Source organism: Phoxinus phoxinus (assembly GCF_949152265.1).
Source record: "Phoxinus phoxinus genome assembly, chromosome: 7".
Classification (NCBI taxonomy): Eukaryota; Metazoa; Chordata; class Actinopteri; order Cypriniformes; family Leuciscidae; genus Phoxinus; species Phoxinus phoxinus.
The window spans coordinates 18,692,106-18,714,073 of record NC_136882.1 but is presented as its reverse complement, the minus strand read 5'-3'; the positions used below and the strand labels follow the sequence as shown (position 1 = coordinate 18,714,073).

The window sequence follows — 21,968 nt, the reverse complement described above, 5'->3', positions numbered from 1 at the left end:
TAGTCAGGCTGGAAGACCAGTTAAACCAGCTAAAACCCACCTTTGGCTGGATTTGTTTATTCAACAGATTTTGTAAGTTACTCCTGCTAGCTTACCTGAGTGTGTCTACTGGCTAAAAATGCTAATATGTTTAGATACTGATCTATCCATGGCACATCAAAAGAAGATTGTGTTACTTATTATGCTCACACTATTGCGTTTGACCACATATTGTAATCTCTGGATATGCATCTGGTAAACGCATAAATGTAGATGTTTATCCTTCATGTACACACACGCATAAAGAGATAAGATGTTAGCTTTGTAGTTGCTAGCATACCTGGAAGCATAGGTTACTTTCATACTCCGCATGTCGAATGATGTTCAACCATAGTGCACATTTATCAGCTCTTCTGTAATGTTGTTTGTAGTTCATTTTACACTGCTGCCACAAACTGAAATATGTTCCTACATTAAATGTTGTCACAACAGCAAGCTAATAAGCTGAGCTCCACTTACTCGCTCTTCTGGGGCTGAGTAATTCTGAATGATTGTGAATTAATTAATGTGCTAATAATAAAACTACTGATCGCTTACAGAAACTGCTAAGAATGTTAATCAATTCCATATGATACATTTTTCTGAAGTCATTCGTAACGTAGAGACAAAGATTAAATGACTTAATAATACATGCCAAACTAGTTTTAAGACTAAAGAAATTACCAATATCGACTACTATTTGCTGAGGTATTTTTTTGAAGCGACTACAGTTTCTGCCTCAGCTGTCTGAATACACAACCATCTTCTTCATATTTTATAGCATATTCTAATTTCCTGTTTTTGCCAAAAAAACAAAAACTGATGAAACAGTTTCGTCAACTGCTTTGTTTAGATGAACGATTACACTGATGAAATGTTTTATCTTTGGAGTTTTGCTTTTGTTTGTCTCCATATTGTTTTAAGCTGTATTTTTCATCTGGTGGATGATACAATTCGCACACAGATCAAAGAAAAAGACTCTTCGGAGACACATTTTTCATATGTGAATACTGATATTTTGTAAAAAATGTAGTCATCTTTTGTCATGTTGTTGAGTATTTTCAGTTGATGTAAATCATTAGAATTAGCCTATTTCAATTGCGTTCAATTAATCTAGTTAATTCTGTATAGGCTAAAAAAAGAGTTAACTAACAATAGTTAACTAGCAAACACAAGGGCAAGAAGCAAGGCTATTATTATACAAAATGCTTTGTAGAAAGTTCAGCAACAATATCAAAAGATCTTTTTTTGTTTTTTATTCAGCAAGAACCAACACACATCCTATAAAACAAGTTTACATCATTACATTTTCTTTACATTTACATTTAGTCATTTAGCAGACGCCTTTATCCAAAGCGACTTACAACTGAGGACTACAGCAAGCGAGTCATCGTGAAGAGGCAAAAATAACGCAAGAAGTGCTCAAAATACAAAGTTCTGGCATTGCTCAGAGTAGCATAAGCCAAAACAAGGGAGGGTAAAGGAGAGGTTTTTTTTATTATTTTTTATTTTTATTATTTTTTTATGTCAAGTGCTCACGGAAGAGATGAGTTTTCAGTTGTCTTTTGAATGTGGTCAGGGATTCTGCATTCCGGACGAGGGTAGGGAGATCATTCCACCAGCAAGGAACCGTGAATGAGAATGTTCTGGAGAGTGATTTTGTGGCTCTCTGTGATGGTACCACGAGCCGTCGCTCATTGACCGATCGCAGGCTTCTGGTAGGGATGTAGACTCGTAGGAGCGAGTGAAAGTAGGAGGGAGCTGAGCCTGTGGTCGATCTGTAAGCAAGCGTCAATGCCTTGAACTTGATGCGAGCAGCGAGTGGTAGCCAGTGCAGAGAGATGAACAGAGGAGTGACGTGGGCCCTTTTGGGCTCATTGAAGACAAGACGGGCTGCAGCATTCTGGATCATTTGTAGAGGTTTAATTGCACATGATGGAAGACCGGCCAGAAGAGCATTGCAGTAATCAAGCCTAGAGATAACCAAGGCCTGGGCGAGAAGTTGTGTTGCATGCTCAGTTAGGAAGGTGATACATGAGGTGATAACAGTGAGAATGAAGATTGCAATATATACTTAACAATGGCAAAACGAGAGGTGTGAAAGCATCAGATATGGAAATGAGGAAAAGTGCAGCAAAGTGGGACAACATGTAAAACTCAGTAAAAAGTGTGAAATTTGGAGATACCATAATAATACACCGTATAGAAAGAACTATGCCTGGAGCTTGGGTGGCTTCTGTTTTAAGGAAATGTAATGCTTTAATATTCTGATTTATACACTCTCTTTTCCTCCTGTCTCTCACACGCTCCCCAGAGTCAAAGCCAACAATTCACTCCAGCCCTGTCCTCCTTCAGTGCTGTAGTACCTCGGGGAAGGAATGAGTGAGAAGCTAAGCGTAGAGAAGCTAAAAGCACTTGCCACTCTCCCTAACAGGATTATCCCTCACTGACGCTGCTGTCTCCACTCACGAGCGGATCACATTCTTAATAAACGTGTTACCTCACACTCTGAGCGGCCGCAGGTGATGTTATGTGGATGTGGCGGCGGTGAGGGGGTTCTCACTGTCACGGTTAGACATGGAAGCTTGAATTTGTTTCACTCTCTCTGAGCGCCCGTTGCATTATGGGTAGGGCTACAGTATAGCTGCAATCCCACATAATCAATAATTCATTGAATAACAGACACTCAGCTAAGTTAAGTCAAACGCTCTGTGACCAGCTCAAACTTTAGGGGACGTGTTTGGATTTAAGGAGTCTGTTGTTGTGCTAGCACTCATGGTCGCTCAGCACTAGCTGTGAGCTAAACTCTGTTTTTACTTGTCATTTCCCTGGTCTTTCAGGGAGCATCTGACTCCCAAAGCGAAGCACAAACAGACTGTCTGCCTAAATACAACAATTTCGTCACTGTGTCATCACCACCAGTTTTGGTACACAGAGAGAGTTCTCTATTTATTTGTTTGTGTTACCCATGGATACGGTCACCTGCTAAGGTCAGTATTTAGTTGCTGTCAGTGGTACTCTGACAGTTATTCTTCCTGGTAAAAAAGCACAGAAAAAGTCAAAACATGTTATATAATAACACTTAAAAGCCATATTCTAAATGCCACTGTCTACATCTCTGTGAGTGTGTGTGGCTTTTGCAGTTATTAACTGCATACTGATGGGTTTTCACTCATCCTTGAGATGAGTAACACTCGTCCTCTTGTGTCCTTTTCATGACGATGAGAAATATTGCTGCTCCAGATGGCATTTCAAATAATTCATTAGTTCTTTATTCGTAGCAGGCAGAGATGGTAGCTACCTGCCTGGTTAGGAGAAACTTCAGACGAAGCATAAGCTGAGCAGATGCTTAAATTTGTATTGTCAGCATGTGCTTTTGAGGCGTTCACACTCCTGAGAATGAGACTTCAGATAATTCATTGTTTATACATTATAAAGAAAAATGCTGGCTTGGAAAATACAAATGTTGTTTGGAGGACACATAGATTACTGCAGTAATGTTCTAATGATGAACTGCCTAAAAAGTTTTACAGTCATGACATAACACAAATAAAGCCTCTTCATTTATGTATTTTAATTATTTTTATTTTAGATTTATTACATTTTTAACAGTGACTATAGATTAAAGTGGAATCATGTGGTTCAGGTTATTCATTATTTTTGCATAATGGCTACTCAAGCAATAAAGCTGTACATTTTAAGAAAAATAACGAAAATAAAAAGCCCATAGTGGCTTGTACAGAATACTTTCCAATTATTCAAAAAATATATATTTCAAGATTGTCCATAGTTAAATAAATAAATAAAAAGAAGGTTGAGCAATCTTTAAATATTTGTAATAAAAAGTATAGAAGTGGGCCTAATAAAAGAACATCTAGGCTACATGAAAAGGTGTCCTGAAGAAAGCTGAATGGCGATTTTTTTGAAGATATTTATTTGGGGTGGTGATGAACCTAGAAGTTGTATTGAAAAATTGTGAAGCAGTCTGGGAGATTATCTGTTTGAAGCAAAATATGACAGGTCATATTTGAAGGTGATTTCATATCTTAAACAGTGCACAGGAGAAAACTGCCTATAACAAAACGTTTCTGGTGAAGATTCAGAACAAAGGGTACTTTATTAGCCCAGACAATGTTAAAATGTGAGGTATATAGCTCAATATTAGATATAATGGATAGATTATCATTATAGGCCTAGGCCTATATTATTAGCACTTTATATGAATCATTAGGTTATCAAAGGTGTATGCATATTCACGCAGATCAAATTCATAATATTCCCATGCTGTTAGCAGGGAAATATAGTAGGCCGGACTACAGTACTATGTGTGAGCAGCACAGTGAATTAGCTCATGCTCAACAACCTTAATCATATTCAAAAACAACAACTACGCGTCACTTCCATTCATGTGCACATGACTCCACCTGCTGGAATATCTGAAGAAATTACATTTGGCATTTATTTGTTTGGTCAATAGGGCAACATGCCCGTACTAAATGTACCATAGTAAACAAAGCTTCTGCAAAAATACCAAAGCTACTACTAATTTTGTTACTGATGTGCAAATTTAAATACATTAGTTTGGTCTTTTCAGTAATGCATGCATTGGCTACATTACATATTACGTCATCAAAACCGCGACAGCGGCGGCAGTTTGGTTTGTATTGTGAAAGTGAAGCCGGTGAGTGAATAAAATAAGCCGCTGTCATAAGAAGATGGAAAGAGTTCTGTGTGAAACACACGGTGAGTACCGTACACGTTTATCAATGTAAAGATTATTGTTGAACAGTTTTACTCTGTAAGCAGTAACGTACGTGTTCACAAGCTGTAACGTTAGCTCCAGACAACAATGCATGGATGCGAATGTAAAAAAAAAAAGTATTTAGAAAAAAATGCTGATTCTATTTGTGTTATTCAGGCAGTATATGTCTGTTGAAGACTGGTGTAAAGGAAGGACCGAATAAAGGCAAAAGTTTCTATGTTTGCACTGCGCGTGATGCAACACCCTGCAACTTTTCACTGCCCACAGAGTGAGTAACGTTACACCTTTATGCATTATAATAATGTCAGCATCATTTTATTTCCCCTATATCCATGGACACATTCACATGGGAATACGTGGTTTTGTTTCTCATGTGTACCTATGGGTCAGTGTGTTGCCATGCTCTGAGGATATCATGACATGTATGTTCTTCAGGATACCCCCATCTCACTGCCTTCAGCATGAAGACTCCATGGTTGAACTTCAAACACTAATTTACAGTGAAAAACAGGAAAGATACAAGTAAGAGTTATGCTTTATACCTATCTACTATATACCTACTGTGAGACTGAAAATTTGAAGTGTTGGGGAGGACAGATCCAGTAGAAACAAATACGAACAATGAAGAACTTGGTTTGGTCAATTGAGAGGATACAGTAATGACTGATTAACATAGTTATTGAAATCATATGCAAACTCAGTTGGTATTATTTCTACAATTCTGATAATTCTATAAATGTTCCATACAAGGAGTTCTTTTCCACTACATGAATGTGGTTACTTGGAGATAAAAAATACTCAATCTCCTTAGCCTAATTCATAAGCAAGTGTTATATGTTTGTCTAGTCATAAATCCAAGACAACTCTTCTCTAAACATCTATGACAGCAACTGAACACATGGAGACTCATTCTTTTGTTTTGGTCATGTTTTTAAAATCTCTAAACAATCTTTGTAATATAACAGTGAAAAGAAGATTATGAATCGATACCATTAATATTTTATTTATTTCATAATTAGGTTGTTTTATCGCTGTATGCTTGGAAAAACTGAGGGACAGAAGTGGTGTGGGTGTGTTCCATGGAGAGAGGTTATTTTTTATTTTTTTATATATCTGTGTCCACAATATACTGTATTAAGTAAATCAGTCTTAAGACTTTTTGAATATATTTATTGCCACAATTCAGTTGTTTTACAACCTTTTTGCAGAAAGACCCTGAGAGACGGACTGATTTGTCAGACAACGATTTTCAATCCTCCAGCCTCACTCCAGTCAGGAACCCTTTTAAAGTCAAGACAAAACAAGACAAATCTTCAGAACACAGGAGGGATCCAGATGCTGAAAAGGAGGTTAAAGGTGAAAATAAACATGTGAACGGTGAAGATCATGGCAGTGCTAAAAAGAAAGAAGGCCGTTTCAAGACAACAGAGATGGAAGGGAATAATAAAAATGGCCCGGTTGGTCAAAGTGTGTTGGACAGTGAGGGTAAAGACTCTGGAGGTTCAGAGTCCTGGAGGACCAAGAAGCTTCCCGCTGGGATGAAGATAAAGAAGAGAGTGTCTGATGATGAGAGACCGAAGAGCACAACTGAGGACGAAACGTGCCCTGAGAGTCCAAACTCTGTGAAGGAAAGTGTTCAAGGGCCGGCTGAATCGGAGACCAGCATCAAAGTCCCGCAGGAGCAGAAGCCTACAAAAAAAACAGGCAGCTCTGCACAAAGCCCTTCAAAAAGCTCATCTGGACGTGATAAGAAACCTTCAGTAGAGAATAAAACAAAGGATGACTGCTCAAACAAGCAAAGCACTTCTAATTCAAAATCAGCTACAGATAAAACTCAAAGCCTGGAGAGCAAGAGCCAGTCACCTTCATGCTCCACATTACGGGATGTGCCAGTTTCTGAAAAGCCCTCCGCACTCAATGTTCAGAAGACGGTACCAAACCAGAGTCAGGAGAAGGACCAGAAGGGCATAGCGCGGTTTGGTGAGTGGAGTGATGAGGATGATGATGTTCAGCTGGTGTCGGTACAGCCTCCCACCCAGCAGAGTGCTCCGACTCCAGCTGCACATGTTCAGAAAACACTCACCTCTTACCCTGGTTTCCAGCCTGCCTCTAAAGACCAGGGTCAGTGCGAGGACCTCCACAGCCATCTCACAGCCCAGCTCAAGCAGAAGAAGGTGCTTTTTTTCTTAAGTACAGTTAGTGTTCTGTGATAGTAACAATAATAGTGTGATAAAATACGAATTCGATTCAACTTATGTTGCCTAACGCTAAATTTGTATCCCTTTATCGGTGCTCCATCTTTTCTCAGGCCACTCTTTCAGTGGTGAATGTGTCTGCTCTGCCAGATAAAGGAGAGCGGTTGAAGAGTCAGGTAAAGGAGCTGGAAGAGGCCCTGGGGTCTCTGAGCTTGACCACAGCTTCTCTTTCTGGTAAAACTAATGCTATTCATATGCGACTTGAATATGCCTCTGCTATAATGAGCATGGTTTTAATTAAAATTAAAATTTATTTTGGTATTTTTTAGGGGTGGAATGCACTACCGTTCAAAAGTTTGGGGTCAATAATTTAAAAAAAAAGAACGAAATTAAACTTTTATTCAGCAAGAATGCATTAAGTCAATCAAAGGTGACAGTAAAGACATTTTCCCCGGTTTCACAGACAAGGTTTACAGTAAGCTAGTCCTAGACTAAAATGCTTGTTTGAGCTGTTTCAACTAAAATAAACTTGCACTGACCAATCTTAAAATATTATCTCAAGATGCACATCAGTAATGTTTTTTTCTAAGGCACGTTTATAAAAGTTACTTAAATGTCCTAATTGAACTAAGGCCTAATTCTTGCTTAGTCTAAGCCCTGTCTGTGAAACCTGTAAAATGTTACAAAACATTTCCGTTTCAGGTAAGTTCCTTTTGATCTTTCTATTCAATCAAGCTTAAAAAAATCTTAGACCTCAAACTTTAAACGGAAGTGTAAATGTTAGGGTGATACAACTATCCCAATACGATAATAAATGAAAAAGCCTCAATATAGGAATGAAATTACATTTTCATAAAAATTAAAAAAATTAAAATGATTGAGCATAATATTTGATTATTATTTCTTAGAAAACTGATTTATGGCTTTGTTTGTCAATTTTTGAAAAACTTTTTTTGCCTTTGCAAAATCATTTGTTATAACTAACACAGGGGGGAAATCAGGAAGTATCATAGAGAAGACCCCCACAGACCCTCATGACTGTGTGTCAAGGTCAATAACTCAATAAGATAACTTTTTGAAAAAAAATTTAAACTTTTTTTTAAAACAACTAAAGTGTTCAAAGTTGTAAAATATAATTTGGTGGACAAAAATGTAATGTTTAACATGCATTAATAATAATTTAGCTTTATAAACTTAATACCATCATACTGTGGAAAAACTGTTGAAATATAAATGAATTCATCTAATTATTTAAATGTAGAGTCTCAAGATAAAGACCGAGCAGAGGCAGAACTTAAGCCCACACACAGCCTGTCCAATCCATTCAGTCGTCCTGGAGGCACCATCCTCCTGCCCACAGCTCCAGCTCCCATGCTGAAGGAATCCTCTGGTGCCTCGCTGGGCTTGAACCTGAGCCAAGGCTACACCCAGATGTATGGAGGTATAGTGTTTAATCTCATTCTTCTCTTACAAATTGATGTTTTCTGTGCCCATTTCATTAGTAAGTGTATTGATGTACTGATTTGGCCGGTTGTCTCTTCAGTGAATCCTCAGAGCCAGGCTTTCTATGGTGGCAGGATGACTGAGAACAGACTGCTGGCTGTCCGCAATGCCACCACTGAGGTCATCGACCATCTGCACGACTCACTGGAGTCCTGCCCTACAGAAGACACAGAGGTACAGGATCCCAAAGGAATCAAGGCAAGTCAGTTCAGACTATAAATCAGTATTCTGTGTATCCCATTCATTAATTCTTATGGTTATAAAACTGGTTATAAAGGGTGACTAAACGCACCATAATACCATCATAGTCTAATTTACAGAAATGTATTTATACAGCTATTGCTATAAGAACGACCTCATGAAATAAAATGTATTGTTTTGTGTGTGTTTTAGCTAGGAGATCATCTATTATACTGTACTTAAAACATTGGCACAATTCTTTTTCTTTTCTTTTTTCAATTGTAGCAGATATGCACTAAACATGTACAGTGTTTCTCTTTGGAGGAAACCAAATCAAAATATTGATGATCTTGTACTTAGTTACTATGAGTATATGTGTCTTTGTAAGGTTAAAAAAAAAAACATGATTAAACCGTGACTTTGTCATGATGATCTTCTCAAGGTGGAGCTGTTGCCTCATCAGAGGAGAGCTTTGGCCTGGCTTCTGTGGAGAGAGACACAGAAACCATGCGGAGGAATTTTGGGTAATACTCAGTGCTCTTATAAGAATGTTTTTTTCAATTTAACATGTTATGTTATTTATTCAGCCAGTCATTACTGAAAAATAATCCCTGAGAAGATGATCAGGATCCCAATGTGATAGGATCTTGCATCACACTGTCAAGGTTTTTTTAACATTACATTATTCATTAATTTAATTTAATTTATTTATAAAGCATTTTACAACTGCACATGTAGACCCAAATTCTACAAACACAAAAAATACAATAAAACTTAAAACAAGATGAATCATCGATGGTATCAGTTAAAGGTACAGTTCACCCAAAAATGAAAACTCTCTCAATATTTACATCATGTATTACTTATGTGTTTGGCTTTCTTTCTTCAGGTAAACAAATATTTTACAGATAAACCAAAATATTTTAGGGAAATAATCAATTTCTGTGAATCCATGTAATGCCATTGAATGGCTTCCCCTAATATGACACTTCAAAAACCACACAGATCGATCATGACGGTAATCCATATGACCTCAGTGGATGCATCGGTGTCTTCTGAAGCAAAACGATAGGTATGTGTAAGAAATGACCAATTTTTTACTTTTTAACTATAAATCAATGCTTCCAGTGTACTGTCATACGAGTGTTCACGAGATGGACTGAAGAAAGAAAGTCATACATCAGGGATGGCATGAGGATGAGTAAATGAAGAAAGAATTTTCATTTTTTGGTGAACTATCCCCTTAAAAACTCACACACTAGTGCCCTACTCCTTAAAATAAAAATAAAATTTTTACACAAACTTTACAGAAACTATTGGCAGATGCGAGCCTCAGACCCACAACGGAAAACTTGATCCCCTTTAAGGTTTAAATACATCCATGAAATAATACGTTTGTTTGTTGATGTCAGTGATGTGATGTCATAAACAAATGGAGTCATTCCATGCACTGCTTTAAAAACACACAGCAGGACCTTGTATTTTATCCTGAGCTCAACCAGGAGCCACCCAAATGAGGCCAAAATAGGAGACATATGATTACTCATAACTAACTGCAAGCGTGAAATAGAGGCCTGATAGGACCACAGATAAAGAATATTACAGTACAAACATAACCCCCAGATTGCTTACTTGATCGTGAAAATAGGCTGACCGCGGACTCTAAGTCATAATCTCTGTCTTTCCCTGATTTATCTGAACCAGACTGAGCCATCCAGCTCTTAACCTTATCCGAACACAAGAGTGAATTAAAAACACAATTATCTCCTGGTTTCAGAGGGAGATAAATTATATGAAGTGATAGGACGTTTGATATGAAGTGATATACGTTACTTTTAGTAAAAATTTTAGTAAAAAATATATATATACCGTATATATATATATATATATTATGTGAAAATAAAAATACAGCTTATATGAGAAATGCAACAACCAAAGCTATGTAGCAAAAGGGTTGCCTGAGTTTTAGTGATATTTGATCATGTAGTGATGCGATTGACCAATAACAAACCAGTATTCTGGAGAGCTGAGCATAATGTATGTAATATTAAACTACAGCCAGTTCTGTTTATAGTCTGCATAAAGACAATTTTTCACCATGAAATTAAGTCTATGGACCCTTCTCACATGTCCATGGTCCTCAGAGATAGGAGTAAATATGATTTTTGTTTCCCCATTTGCTCCAGTAGCACAAGAATATATCCATGACAATGTTTCCATAACTTTCTCAACTTTCAGTGGAATTTTTTTTTTTTTTACATATTATTTATATCAGTCAGAAAAGAGAGATAATTTACTGTCACTCCCTCAGCTTTTTTTTTTAACACCAATGTAATGTAAAACACAAATTATAGTGTTACAAATGTACATAATTAAAAAAATATATATATAAAAACATAGCTAGACTTATGATATTAATAATTGTGGAAATGTCAACAGTCTGTGAAAAGGTTTAATTGAACTTGTTAATGTATTATTTTTATTTTATTTATTTATTTAGCTGATGACATGGGCCTGGGAAAGACCCTCACAATGATCTCTCTCATTCTGTCTCAGAAGAAGAAGGATGAAAAACTGGAGGAATGGATCTCTAAAAATGGTATCCATCAATGATTAATAGCTCAAACTCTTAATGTTCAATTTGTGTGTGGGTATGTGTGGGTGTGTTTTGATTAGGGCTTTCTGCCATGCCTGCTATTCTCAAAGCTGTTGTATACTCTAACAGATGCAGAATTGTATGTATCATAATTACCATCCTCAGATTCCACTATAGTGGCTTCTCAGGGGACGTTAATCATCTGTCCTGCTTCTCTGGTGCATCACTGGAAGAACGAGATTGACAAGCGTATAAAGAGTAGTCGCCTCAGTGTGTATTTGTACCACGGCCCCAACCGACAGAGGAGTTCAAGCATGTAGGCCACGCACTTACATACACACCAGCAGCAGAAGGACCATATACACATATCTGTGAAGCATTTAGCGAATCATACATATTGCATGATGAAACTCACATGCATACACTTTTAGTGATGCCAAAAATGACTTTGACACTTCAGTTGCACAAACATGTAAAATTGCTAATACATTAAAAACAAAATACCAAACCATGTGACAATTATTTACTCAATAGATCCACAAAAAAATGCACAGTTGTTGAAGTCTGCTCCCCTCAGGTTTTTACTACATTTATTTAAAAATAAATCTCACTGCATTATTATTGGTATTGGTTATTTTATTTATTTTTCTCAAACAACATACATTTTTAAGTGTCCAAATACTTTTTTGGTCACTGTGCAATCAGCCTCAATCAGCTCTCATAATTTCCTGTTGTCTTTTTTTTATCTTAATCTCTGTTCCTGTCTTGCCATTCTGTGTCTCCACCAGCCTTGCTGAGCATGATGTGGTGATCACTACGTACAGTCTGGTCTCTAAGGAGATCCCTGTGCAGAAGGAGGATGCTGATAAACCCTCTCGGGACTCTGATCATGTGGTATGAATAGAGACCACAACATTTGAATAGTTCATTAGATTGGCTGAGATGTTTGAGGGCCTGGACCTGTTAGTTTTGTTGTCCCAGTACCAAAAGTTGCTTTAAGTAGCTATTTCTTCTGGTTGTAGGGCTCAGACCTGTCTCCTCTTTTACGTGTTGCTTGGGCACGTGTGATACTCGATGAGGCTCACAACATTAAGAACCCTAAGGTCCAGACGTCCATGGCGGTGTGTAAACTACGGGCCCGATCCCGCTGGGCTGTCACTGGAACCCCCATTCAGAACAACCTGCTGGATATGTATTCACTGCTCAAGTACGATCAGTTTTGGCTTTTTCTTGCTACATTTCGAGACATATCCCAGGACTTTGTTCAGACAGGCAGCAAAAATATGTAGGCATAAGGCAAAAAAAAATATTTGTTTGGCATATCTGAATACTATCTATATTTTTTTGTGTATTCTGAGCAGAAAAAGACTTGGCTTTTGATATTTACCCCATATGTTGTTTGAAATCTGATAAAATCAGATTTTTTGGAATGTGTTTGTTTTTTGGTAGACAGTTTTATCCAAAGAGACTAAGCTATACATTTCATCAGTTCATGCAATGCCTCTGATGTCTAACACCTGTTCTCGGCTTTGCTGGCGTCATACTCTATTGTTCGAGCTGAGGAATATAGTGCATCTTAATCTGATCAGTCATATCTAATTTTAAGTTGATTTTTTCCATAGTTCAGGACACAACATGTATGTAAGGCCACACACCGTGCTCAACAGTGTTTACAGCTGTCTGAATACACACATTTTTACTCTTTCCTCATATGGAGATTTGACAATGAATGAATGAATGAATGACTGAGGCATTTGAATGATAGACATTGACTATGATGTAGTAAATAGAGAATTAGTGAATGATTTTGGGCAGAGCATGACTTATGCCTAACGCCGGTTTCACACCGCAAGCGTCAGCGGCGCGTATTTTTTTCATCGTGCATGTTAATCAATGAGTGCATTCACACTGGCAGCAGGAGCAGCGCGGGAGCGGCGCGTCAGCAGCAGCACCGCGATCGTTTCGGCGCAGAGTCTATTTTTGCTGCGCTGCTCCTGCTCAATTAATGTGAAAGCACACATTTGATGGACAAAATAAATATGATTTCACACAAGTGCCCAAAATGCACAGAACTTGCATGTCTAGTGTGTTTTAACAAGAACTGGAGTAGGCTATGTCAGAAAAGAAAATGAGTCTTAAGACTCAAAAATATAGGCTATAGAAAATTTACCCATTTAAACTTGTTCTTATTTCAGTTTGAGTGAAAGTAGGCTATGGTTGTGATAATAAAAATAAATAAAGTACACTAGCCAGAAAATATGGTAAACTTTCTTTTAGTGTATTATGTAATACTCGGACAGGTATAGGCTCTAGCAATACCCAAATAAAACCTGAGTTTGCTGTCTTTGCTGTCCCCCCTGTCTTTTACCGTCCAGTTCAGTCCATTTTTATACATGAAACATGAACAAGTGATTTTAAGGAAGAATTTTACTATACAATTACAATAAAAAATGATATAGAAAACATGCATTTCTCAAAAGAGCACTATTTACAAAGTTGTAATGAAATTTTTTTAATACTGGTTTATTTTTTGAAATATTTCATTGTTTGAAATGGTTCTTCTGTCGGCGTTTATTAGAGAAAACACGCTTTGGAGCTGCTGCTGTGACGCTGCACAAACGCTTCCAGAATACTCTGCAGCAGCAGTGGCGATGTAGTTACGCTGACGCTCGGCTCACGCGCCGCTGACGCTTGCGGTGTGAAACCGCCGTTAGTCATAATCTCTGTCTGTCAGAACCAGACTGTGAGGCATCCAGCTCTTTAACATTATCTGAACACAACAAGAGTGAATTAAAAACACCTTTATCTCCTGGTTTCAAAGGAAGATAAATTGTGTATATGTTGTATATTTGTATTTAAAGGGATAGTTATAGATGCATACATAAAAATTCATGCCCAGAGGCAGCATATACATATTATACTTGTTCAATAAATCAGTGGAAATGGTCACTAAATATTTGTATTATTTTTTATTATGTGAAAATAAAAAATACAGCTGATACGAGAAAAACACAACTACCAAAGCAATGTAGCAAAATGGTTGCCTTTTTGGGTTGCCTGGGTTAAGTTTTAGTGGTATTTGATCATGGAGTGATGCAATTGACCAATAACACAATTATTCTGGAGAGCTGAGCAATTATCTATCATAATGCAGGAAAACTCTTGAAGCCTAATATTAAACTACAGCCAGTTCTGTTTATAGTCTGCATAAAGACAATTTTTCACCATGAAATTAAGTATATGGACCCTTCTCACATGTCCATGGTCCTCAGAGATGGGAGTAAATATGTTTTTTGTTTTCCCATTTGCTCCAGTAGCACAAGAATATATCCATGACAATGTTTCCATAACTTTCTCAAAATAGCAAAAAAATAAAGAAATAGAAATATTATTTATATCAGTCAGAAAAGAGAGAATTTACTGTCACTCCCTCAGCTTTTTTATTATTATTATTTTAACACCAATGTAATGTATAACACAAATGATAGTGTAACTAATGTGTACATAAAAATATATATATATATATAAACATTGCTAGATTTATGATGTTAATAACTGTGGTTAATGTCATCACAGTCTGTGAAAAGGTTTCATTGAAATTGTTAATACTATTTTTATTTATAATAAAAATTGATGTCAAGTTGATGACATGGGCCTGGGAAATGCCATCACAATGGAATGTATAGCTTAGTCTCTTTGGATAAAACTGTCTCCCAAAAAACACACATTCCAAAAAATCAGATTTTATCAGATGTCAAACAACACATGGGGTACATTTCAAAAGCCATGTTTTTTTCTGCTCGGAATACAAAAAAAAAATGGATATGAATCAGATATGCCAAACTTTTTTTTTTTTCGCCTTATGTCAAACATTTTTGCTGCCTGTCAGAACATGCTGGACAATGAGACACAATATATGCATGAACATTTTGAACATTCAATTAAACCTGACATCAACATGCGTTTTGTATTTCGTAAGATGTTTCTGGATATAGTTTAGCAAAGTTACACCTTCATTCCAATCCATCTCTTCTATGATGAGAGAGAAATCCGATCTCACTTACCTTTACTAAATAAGTCGTCACTTTGATATTAAATAAAAGATTGCATTAACTGAAATATTTTATTTCTCATGTTCTATTTCTTAATAAACCCCTCAGTAAAGGAAGGGATTGGAAGCAAAGGAAAGAGGAGAATGTTTGTAAAATTCTCTCTTTGGGATAGAAATGAGAGTAACAAGATCCCAAGTGTTATCCAGTGAAATTATTTCATAAATAATCTGATATTGTTGATTCAGTCGAGTGAGTGAATAACAAGAGCTAAGTATCTGTTGGCCAAGATTCTGCAGCACAGTGATTGAACGATTCAGTCCGTCATGGAGATGTATTATGTGGCAGACTACTTTAACTGCTGTTGTTTTTGCTCATGCTGTGCAGGTTTCTGAGATGCTCTCCTTTTGATGAGTTTAAGCTGTGGAAGTCTCAAGTGGATAATGGCTCAAAGAGAGGAGGAGAGAGACTGAACATCCTCACCAGAGCATTGCTGCTTCGCAGGACCAAAGACCAGATGGACTCTTCTGGAAAACCACTGGTACATACACACACACACACACACGTTTGTTTTGCTATACTTATGAGGACATTCCATACTCGTGATGGTTTTTATACTGTACAAACTGTATATTCTATCCCCTTACACTGACCCTATCCCTAAACCTACCCATAACAGAAAACATTCTGCATTTTTACATTTTTACTAAAACATTGTTTTTGAAGCTATTTGAATTGAGGACTCATGAAATGTCCTCATAAACCACGTTTAAGTTGTAATACCAGTGTAATACATACTATACAAATTTGTGTCCTCATAAAACACACACACACACACACACACACACAATGTGTAGTTTTCATAGTCTTGAAATTAATATAACCCTCAGGCTTTGAAAAGCTTTATTAGGGACTTTTTAAATTGTAGTTTCCTTACCTGAAAATTAATAAAATGTCCTGGAAACTTATATTGTGAGCATTTTTTGTGAGTGTAATCTCTATAAAATCTTAAGTGATCTGTTATCACAAATGGCAAAAAAAGATTATGCAGATTTATTTGTTACCTGAAGGAATCCTATAACGTTTGTGCTTTTGTTTCAGGTTTCTCTGCCTGATCGGACCTGCGAGGTTCACAGATTGAAGCTGTCTGAAGATGAGCAGGCTGTATATGATGTTGTGTTTGCACAATCCAGGTATACCATGTCACTGAACCCCAGTTGTTATGCATATTCAGTACATTTCTTAATGTGTTGCGTGCATGGTATCTCATATGGACATTGGCTTGTCTTCTTCCCCCCCCCAGGTCCACACTTCAAAACTATCTTAAAAGACATGAAGAAGGAAACACTAAAAAGGCAGACAATAGTAATCCTTTTGAGAAAGGCAAGCAGTCTCTGTCATAACATGTTCTTAACTAAGGACTGAATATTAGCAAGTGTTTATTATGTTGTTAAAGGTCCCATGACATGGGGTTATTTTATTATTTTATAATGTTTCCAGGGTTGCCCTTATAATGTTAGTATGTTTTTTAGATCAAAAATAGTCATAATTTAGAAATAAAAGGCATTTTTCCTAGCCTGATTTTAGCCTCTGATTTGAACGCTCTGTTTGAAGGAGCGTGTCTGCTGTGAGACTTCAGTGTAACCGGCCACTGCTGTGATTGGCTGACATGCTTGCATATGAAATGGCAACATATACATGTGAAACTCTCTCGAATGCTTTTTCTACAGCTATTATTAGTTTTTACTATTACAGCTATCGAGATTAACGAATCGTGAGGAGTTTTTTAAGTATTTAGATCTATTCCCATCTCATAAAATGTTGCCGTGATGAGCATTGAGCAAGCAGATGACGGTCTGTTGATCGCGAAAATGATCCAATCTTATCGCACCGCAGTTTCTGCACTCTCTCTAATGCTTTCACCAATGCGAACACGATGATGTAAATACAGTAAGAGCTTCGTTGTGCAGTGTAACGTGCGTCATTGATTTCATAACGAGTTTGGCAAGTGTCCAGATAAACTTGCGCTGTGTGGAAAGATTGTTCTTTGATCGCTTTCTGTATATAATTTATTCACAATTTAAATACGATTATTTTCATCCTACTAAAAGAAACAATGTGAAGTTGATATTTTAGTCACTGGCTTGACTTACTCATGCATAAACAGTATTGAACGATTTTGAGAGAAAGATTATCTGTCTGAACTTGAACAATTACACATCAGAAATTGTTGCTTGGTAGCTCGATCGATTTATTTTCAGACGTTCATCGAGGCCAGCTCTGTATTGGCCCAAGTTGAGGAAACAGTCGTCGGTGAAATGTTTGGACCATACAAAACTTTGGGAAGTTTTCGCTCGTTTGCAAGCTATGATGTCTCTTGCTGTTGCGCTCGCTTAGCTCATTTTCTCATGGGCGGGCCAAATTCTCTGGGTGGGCAAAGCAGAGAAAGGGGAGGTAACCTTGGTCCTTTCCCCTGTATGACGTCATACGGGGAAGATTCAAGATCAGCCCATCTGAGATTTCATTTTCTCAAAGGCAGAGAAAGATAGCCAAAGCTCGGTTTACACCGATTGGAGTTTCTAGCCACTGGGGGACCATATACAGGCTAGGGGAACTCATATTAATGTTAAAAAAACTCAGAAAGTGAACATTTCATGTCATGGGACCTTTAAGTCTTACGTTTTCAGTCTTAAGCTTCAGTTACATGTTCCAAAATTGGCAGTTTAAATACGATGAGGTTTAACCATTGACTCGCTAAATTATTAATGGCTTGTACACCTGGGAATGTTGTACACATGAGTGGCCATGGAGAGGTTTAATACACTTTGTATTGTATTAAACCTTGTATTTTAATACAATACAATACAATACACAGTTCATTAAATAGGGAAAAAACAAAGGCATTTTGTCTAATTGATCTTCTCTTTTCATATTTGTAACATGATAGACAATATAAAATATATTTGATGTAGATTGGCAGTATTATAGTTTCCCTGTAATGATTGTGCCTGTGTCTCAGTTGCACGGGAGTTTGGGATGTCTCAGCAGAACTCGCAGTCTTCCTCTCAGCAGCCTCAGGCCTCCAGCACCATCCACATCCTGTCACTGCTGCTGCGTCTCAGGCAGTGCTGCTGCCACCTGTCTCTGCTCAAGAAGGTGATGTTCCCTCACTGTCTCACACACACTTAATGCTCTTGTTCACATACTGATGTGTGTTTTTCCAGACTCTAGATCAGACAGAGCTGCAGGGGGATGGTGTAGCTCTGTCTCTAGAAGAGCAGCTGTGTGCTCTGTCTCTCTCTGAGCCCTCAGACTCTGACCCTAAAGACACCGTCTCTCTCAATGGCACTCGATTCTCCTCTGAGCTCTTCCAGGACACACGTGAAAGCACTAAGGTGAACATCCTCTGCCGTACCCTGCTGTGTCTAATGTATCTGCAGTATATGAGCTTCTATTATATTTTATTATAAAATATGTATTTTTTAAAATATAATTTTTTTTCAGATTTCAGCCATTCTGACAGAATTAAAAGAAATTAGAAAGAAAGCTCAAAAAAGGTATGTCAACTGATGGCAGTGCTATAGGTAACTGGCTAAATATGTCTTTCCATCCATTATAAATATTTTTGACAATTTAATTTATTGTTTTTTCTTTGCATATTTGTGACACAGATCATTGTGTCAAATTCAAACTAGTCTCCATATCTTGATAAAACTGCATAAAAAATTGACACGTTGTGTATTTCTTATATTTTTTTCTAATTTTGGTGGCTTCCTTTTGAGAAATATTCATGGTTTTATTTAGGGAATTATCCAGTTTTTTTTTTTTTAAGTAATGGAAAATAATTCAGTAAATATACATTTGGACACATAAAAATGTATGAATGGGTATATAGTTTGTTCTGCTGTGTATAGTAAAACCTGCAAGCCAGCATAATCACAGTCCTTTGTACACTAAACATAAAATTGTCATTTATTTATTCAAATGATGGGTATCTGACATACAAATTAAAATCTGCCAAAAATGATTTATAAAATAGTGAATTAGTGGAAAGGTCTTGGTAATTTATCAAATAATTAACTGAATATTTCACAGTCTAGAGGGTCAGATTATTTGACTTTTACTTGCATTTGGTATTTGATGAGTGTTCATTTTGGATTGGCAGTGTGATTGTGTCTCAGTGGACCAGCATGCTGCGCATTGTTGCTGTTCACTTGAAGAAAATGGGTCTGACGTTTGCGGTAATTGATGGCACTGTCAATCCCAAACGCAGAATGGACCTAGTGGAGGAGTTCAACACTAACCCTAAAGGACCACAGGTATGTGATCACATTGAGAATCATTAATAAGAGAGGGTTTAATATTGAGAGGGTTTAATAAGACAAACATTTATTTGATGACTGCTGGTGTTCTCAGTTGCTGTTTCCATTGAAATGAAGAAGCCTTCTGCTCATTGCAGGTGATGCTGGTGTCTCTGTGTGCTGGAGGTGTGGGGATCAATCTGATTGGAGGGAATCATCTGTTCCTCATCGACATGCATTGGTGAGCCACTTCATAAGTCCTCAAAAGTTTTTAATGATGCTTAATGTAAATTTTTACATTAAAAATAGATCATGAATGCCTCCAACTGCTTGTTTGAATTCTTGAATATTAGGAGGGCAGTCAGTTGCAAGGTTCTAAGCTATTACCAAATAAAATCAACATTAAAACACAAACTCATCTGCTTCGGTTTATACTGCAAGTTGGTATGCTCTGAAGAGACTAGATGGACCTTCTAAATAAACTGGACCTTCCTTCACAGGAACCCAGCACTAGAGGACCAGGCCTGTGATCGGATCTATAGGGTGGGACAATGCCGGGATGTTACAATTCACAGGTGAGGGGTTGATGTTGCTTTTGTTCAGTAATAAACATTTTAAATTATACAGTAATATTGCAATAAGTAGTTTTCTGTCGTGCAAGCAAATCAGCTCACAAGAAGCTGATGGAAATCTGCACAACAGTGACATATAGCCTGACTTTTTGACTTGCAGTTCATATTTTAGCAACATATAACACCATCAACTACAGGTCAGGGGCAGTCAAAGGTTTATAAGGCATAGCCTAGCATTTAAAAAAAATAATTGTACCATTTGTGTTGCTTTTGTTTGGCTGTACAGAAAACAGAAGAAATTAGGGAAAATTTTTACAGAATTAATTTCCATCCAAAAGTCATGAGCCTGGTTATATCACTGAGTAAACTGAATAGTTATACACCTTAAGATTGAATTAAACTCTTTCAAATATTTGACTTCACTAATCTTGTAAAATAAGACTTGCTTTGAGGACTCTCATTGTACAGAATCTACATGGACCATTTTGAACACCCATTCATTTCCAATCAGACTGCTGCATCCTGACAGACAGATATTACGTAGAAGCCAGATAATCCGATCAGAACTGCCAGTTTTCCGACAATCGTCAGTGAATAGTTTGTGGGCGGTCCATGAGTGTGCTCCCTGAGGCTTAACTAAAAAATATATATTATGTCTTGCGTTTACAGTCATTTTACAATTCTAAAAACGTACTTTACACCGTAGATTATCTGTTAGTTGATAGTGCCATGTGGTTCCATCTACCCACAGGTTTGTGTGTGACGGGACAGTGGAAGACAAGATCTCTTCTCTACAGGAGAAGAAGAAGGAGCTGGCTCAGAAAGTTTTGTCTGGAACTGGATCCTCATTCACTAAACTGTCTCTGGCAGATCTCAGGGTCATCTTTGGTGTATGATGTGCGTTTCTTTTCAAAAAGTAAATGTTAATCTAACATAATTTTATCTACTTTTGTTTTTGTCATGAAAGCAAAGCCTTTATTTTCAAATGCTGCATGTTTAAATGTAATAAATTTAAGGAATGTCATTAGGTAATTGTCTGTCTTTTTTAATTGTTCCTCAGCTGTAATATAAAAGGTCTAAAGCATATGAAATACGAGATTTGATTTAAGAAATAGTGACTCCCCATAAAAAGTTAAAGGCACCTATTGGTGTTAAATTATTTGTTTCTATTATATATTATTTTATGTCTATAAATTATATTGTATGTGTGTACATTTTATTCATCTATATTTTAGGTGTATAATTCTGTATATGTGTATGTTCTCTAAATTACAGTAAGTCTCATTTTCTGGATCGCTGTGGAACGGTGGGGAAAAAAGTATAAGCTACAGCACTGGCTCCTTGTTGTTTTAACATCACAGACTAAGACAGTAGTAACCATTACTAGATGTTACTACTAGATGTTATCAGATAATTCTCTAATTTATCTATGGTCAGTTATCCTCAGTCTGTGCGCATTTGTAGGCATATAATGTTTTTATGTTTAGGTTACTATGAATTGGCACTGTCCCTGACAAAAGTGATTTGATTTGTAAAGCCTACGCATGGTTCCCTGGGCATTGAAATGCTTGTGACAAGGCTGCAACTCTGACAGTACAGGAAATAGTGTAGACCGAGAGACGGTGTGTCAGCAGACGTTTACTTTATAAACAAATCATTTTTATTCTTCAAACAGTGAAGTGAAGCTCAGGGGCAGCGAATTGTGGTAAGCAGCAAAAAGTACACCATAAGATGTAAAACAACACAGCATACAGTAAAAAGATGACCACATAGTGACAGTCCGTAGATTAAT

The 21,968-nt window shown here is 37.1% G+C and overlaps 1 protein-coding gene across 2 annotated transcripts; it reads left to right on the top strand.

The window, feature by feature from the left end:
- The first annotated feature begins 4,458 nt into the window (after positions 1-4,458).
- Positions 4,459-21,316, top strand: ttf2 (transcription termination factor, RNA polymerase II). 2 transcript variants are annotated; one of them, XM_079619391.1, is made up of 23 exons: positions 4,459-4,761; positions 4,937-5,048; positions 5,216-5,302; positions 5,800-5,869; positions 5,989-6,954; positions 7,089-7,209; positions 8,237-8,416; positions 8,519-8,676; positions 9,101-9,182; positions 11,159-11,257; positions 11,420-11,570; positions 12,043-12,148; positions 12,277-12,461; positions 15,691-15,844; positions 16,405-16,496; positions 16,607-16,686; positions 18,323-18,459; positions 18,528-18,698; positions 18,808-18,860; positions 19,469-19,622; positions 19,763-19,845; positions 20,105-20,179; positions 20,928-21,316. In XM_079619391.1, the coding sequence occupies exons 1-23, from the start codon at positions 4,734-4,736 to the stop codon at positions 21,070-21,072; spliced, it is 3,489 nt and encodes a 1,162-aa protein (XP_079475517.1). In that variant the 5' UTR covers positions 4,459-4,733; the 3' UTR covers positions 21,073-21,316. The 2 variants fall into 2 exon arrangements, 1 of the variants encoding a protein (XP_079475517.1); XR_013798422.1 differs by lacking the exons at positions 20,105-20,179; positions 20,928-21,316 and having other exon boundaries at positions 4,626-4,761; positions 18,808-18,859; positions 19,467-19,622.
- Positions 21,317-21,968: the final 652 nt, after the last annotated feature.

Bases quoted from the DNA above. Each gene is read 5' to 3' on its own strand.
- ttf2 (XM_079619391.1), top strand. From the start codon at position 4,734: ATGGAAAGAGTTCTGTGTGAAACACACG. The intron at 8,417-8,518 runs GTATAGTGTTTA...TTGTCTCTTCAG, and splicing joins CTACACCCAGATGTATGGAG to TGAATCCTCAGAGCCAGGCT. The intron at 15,845-16,404 runs GTACATACACAC...CTTTTGTTTCAG, and splicing joins ACTCTTCTGGAAAACCACTG to GTTTCTCTGCCTGATCGGAC.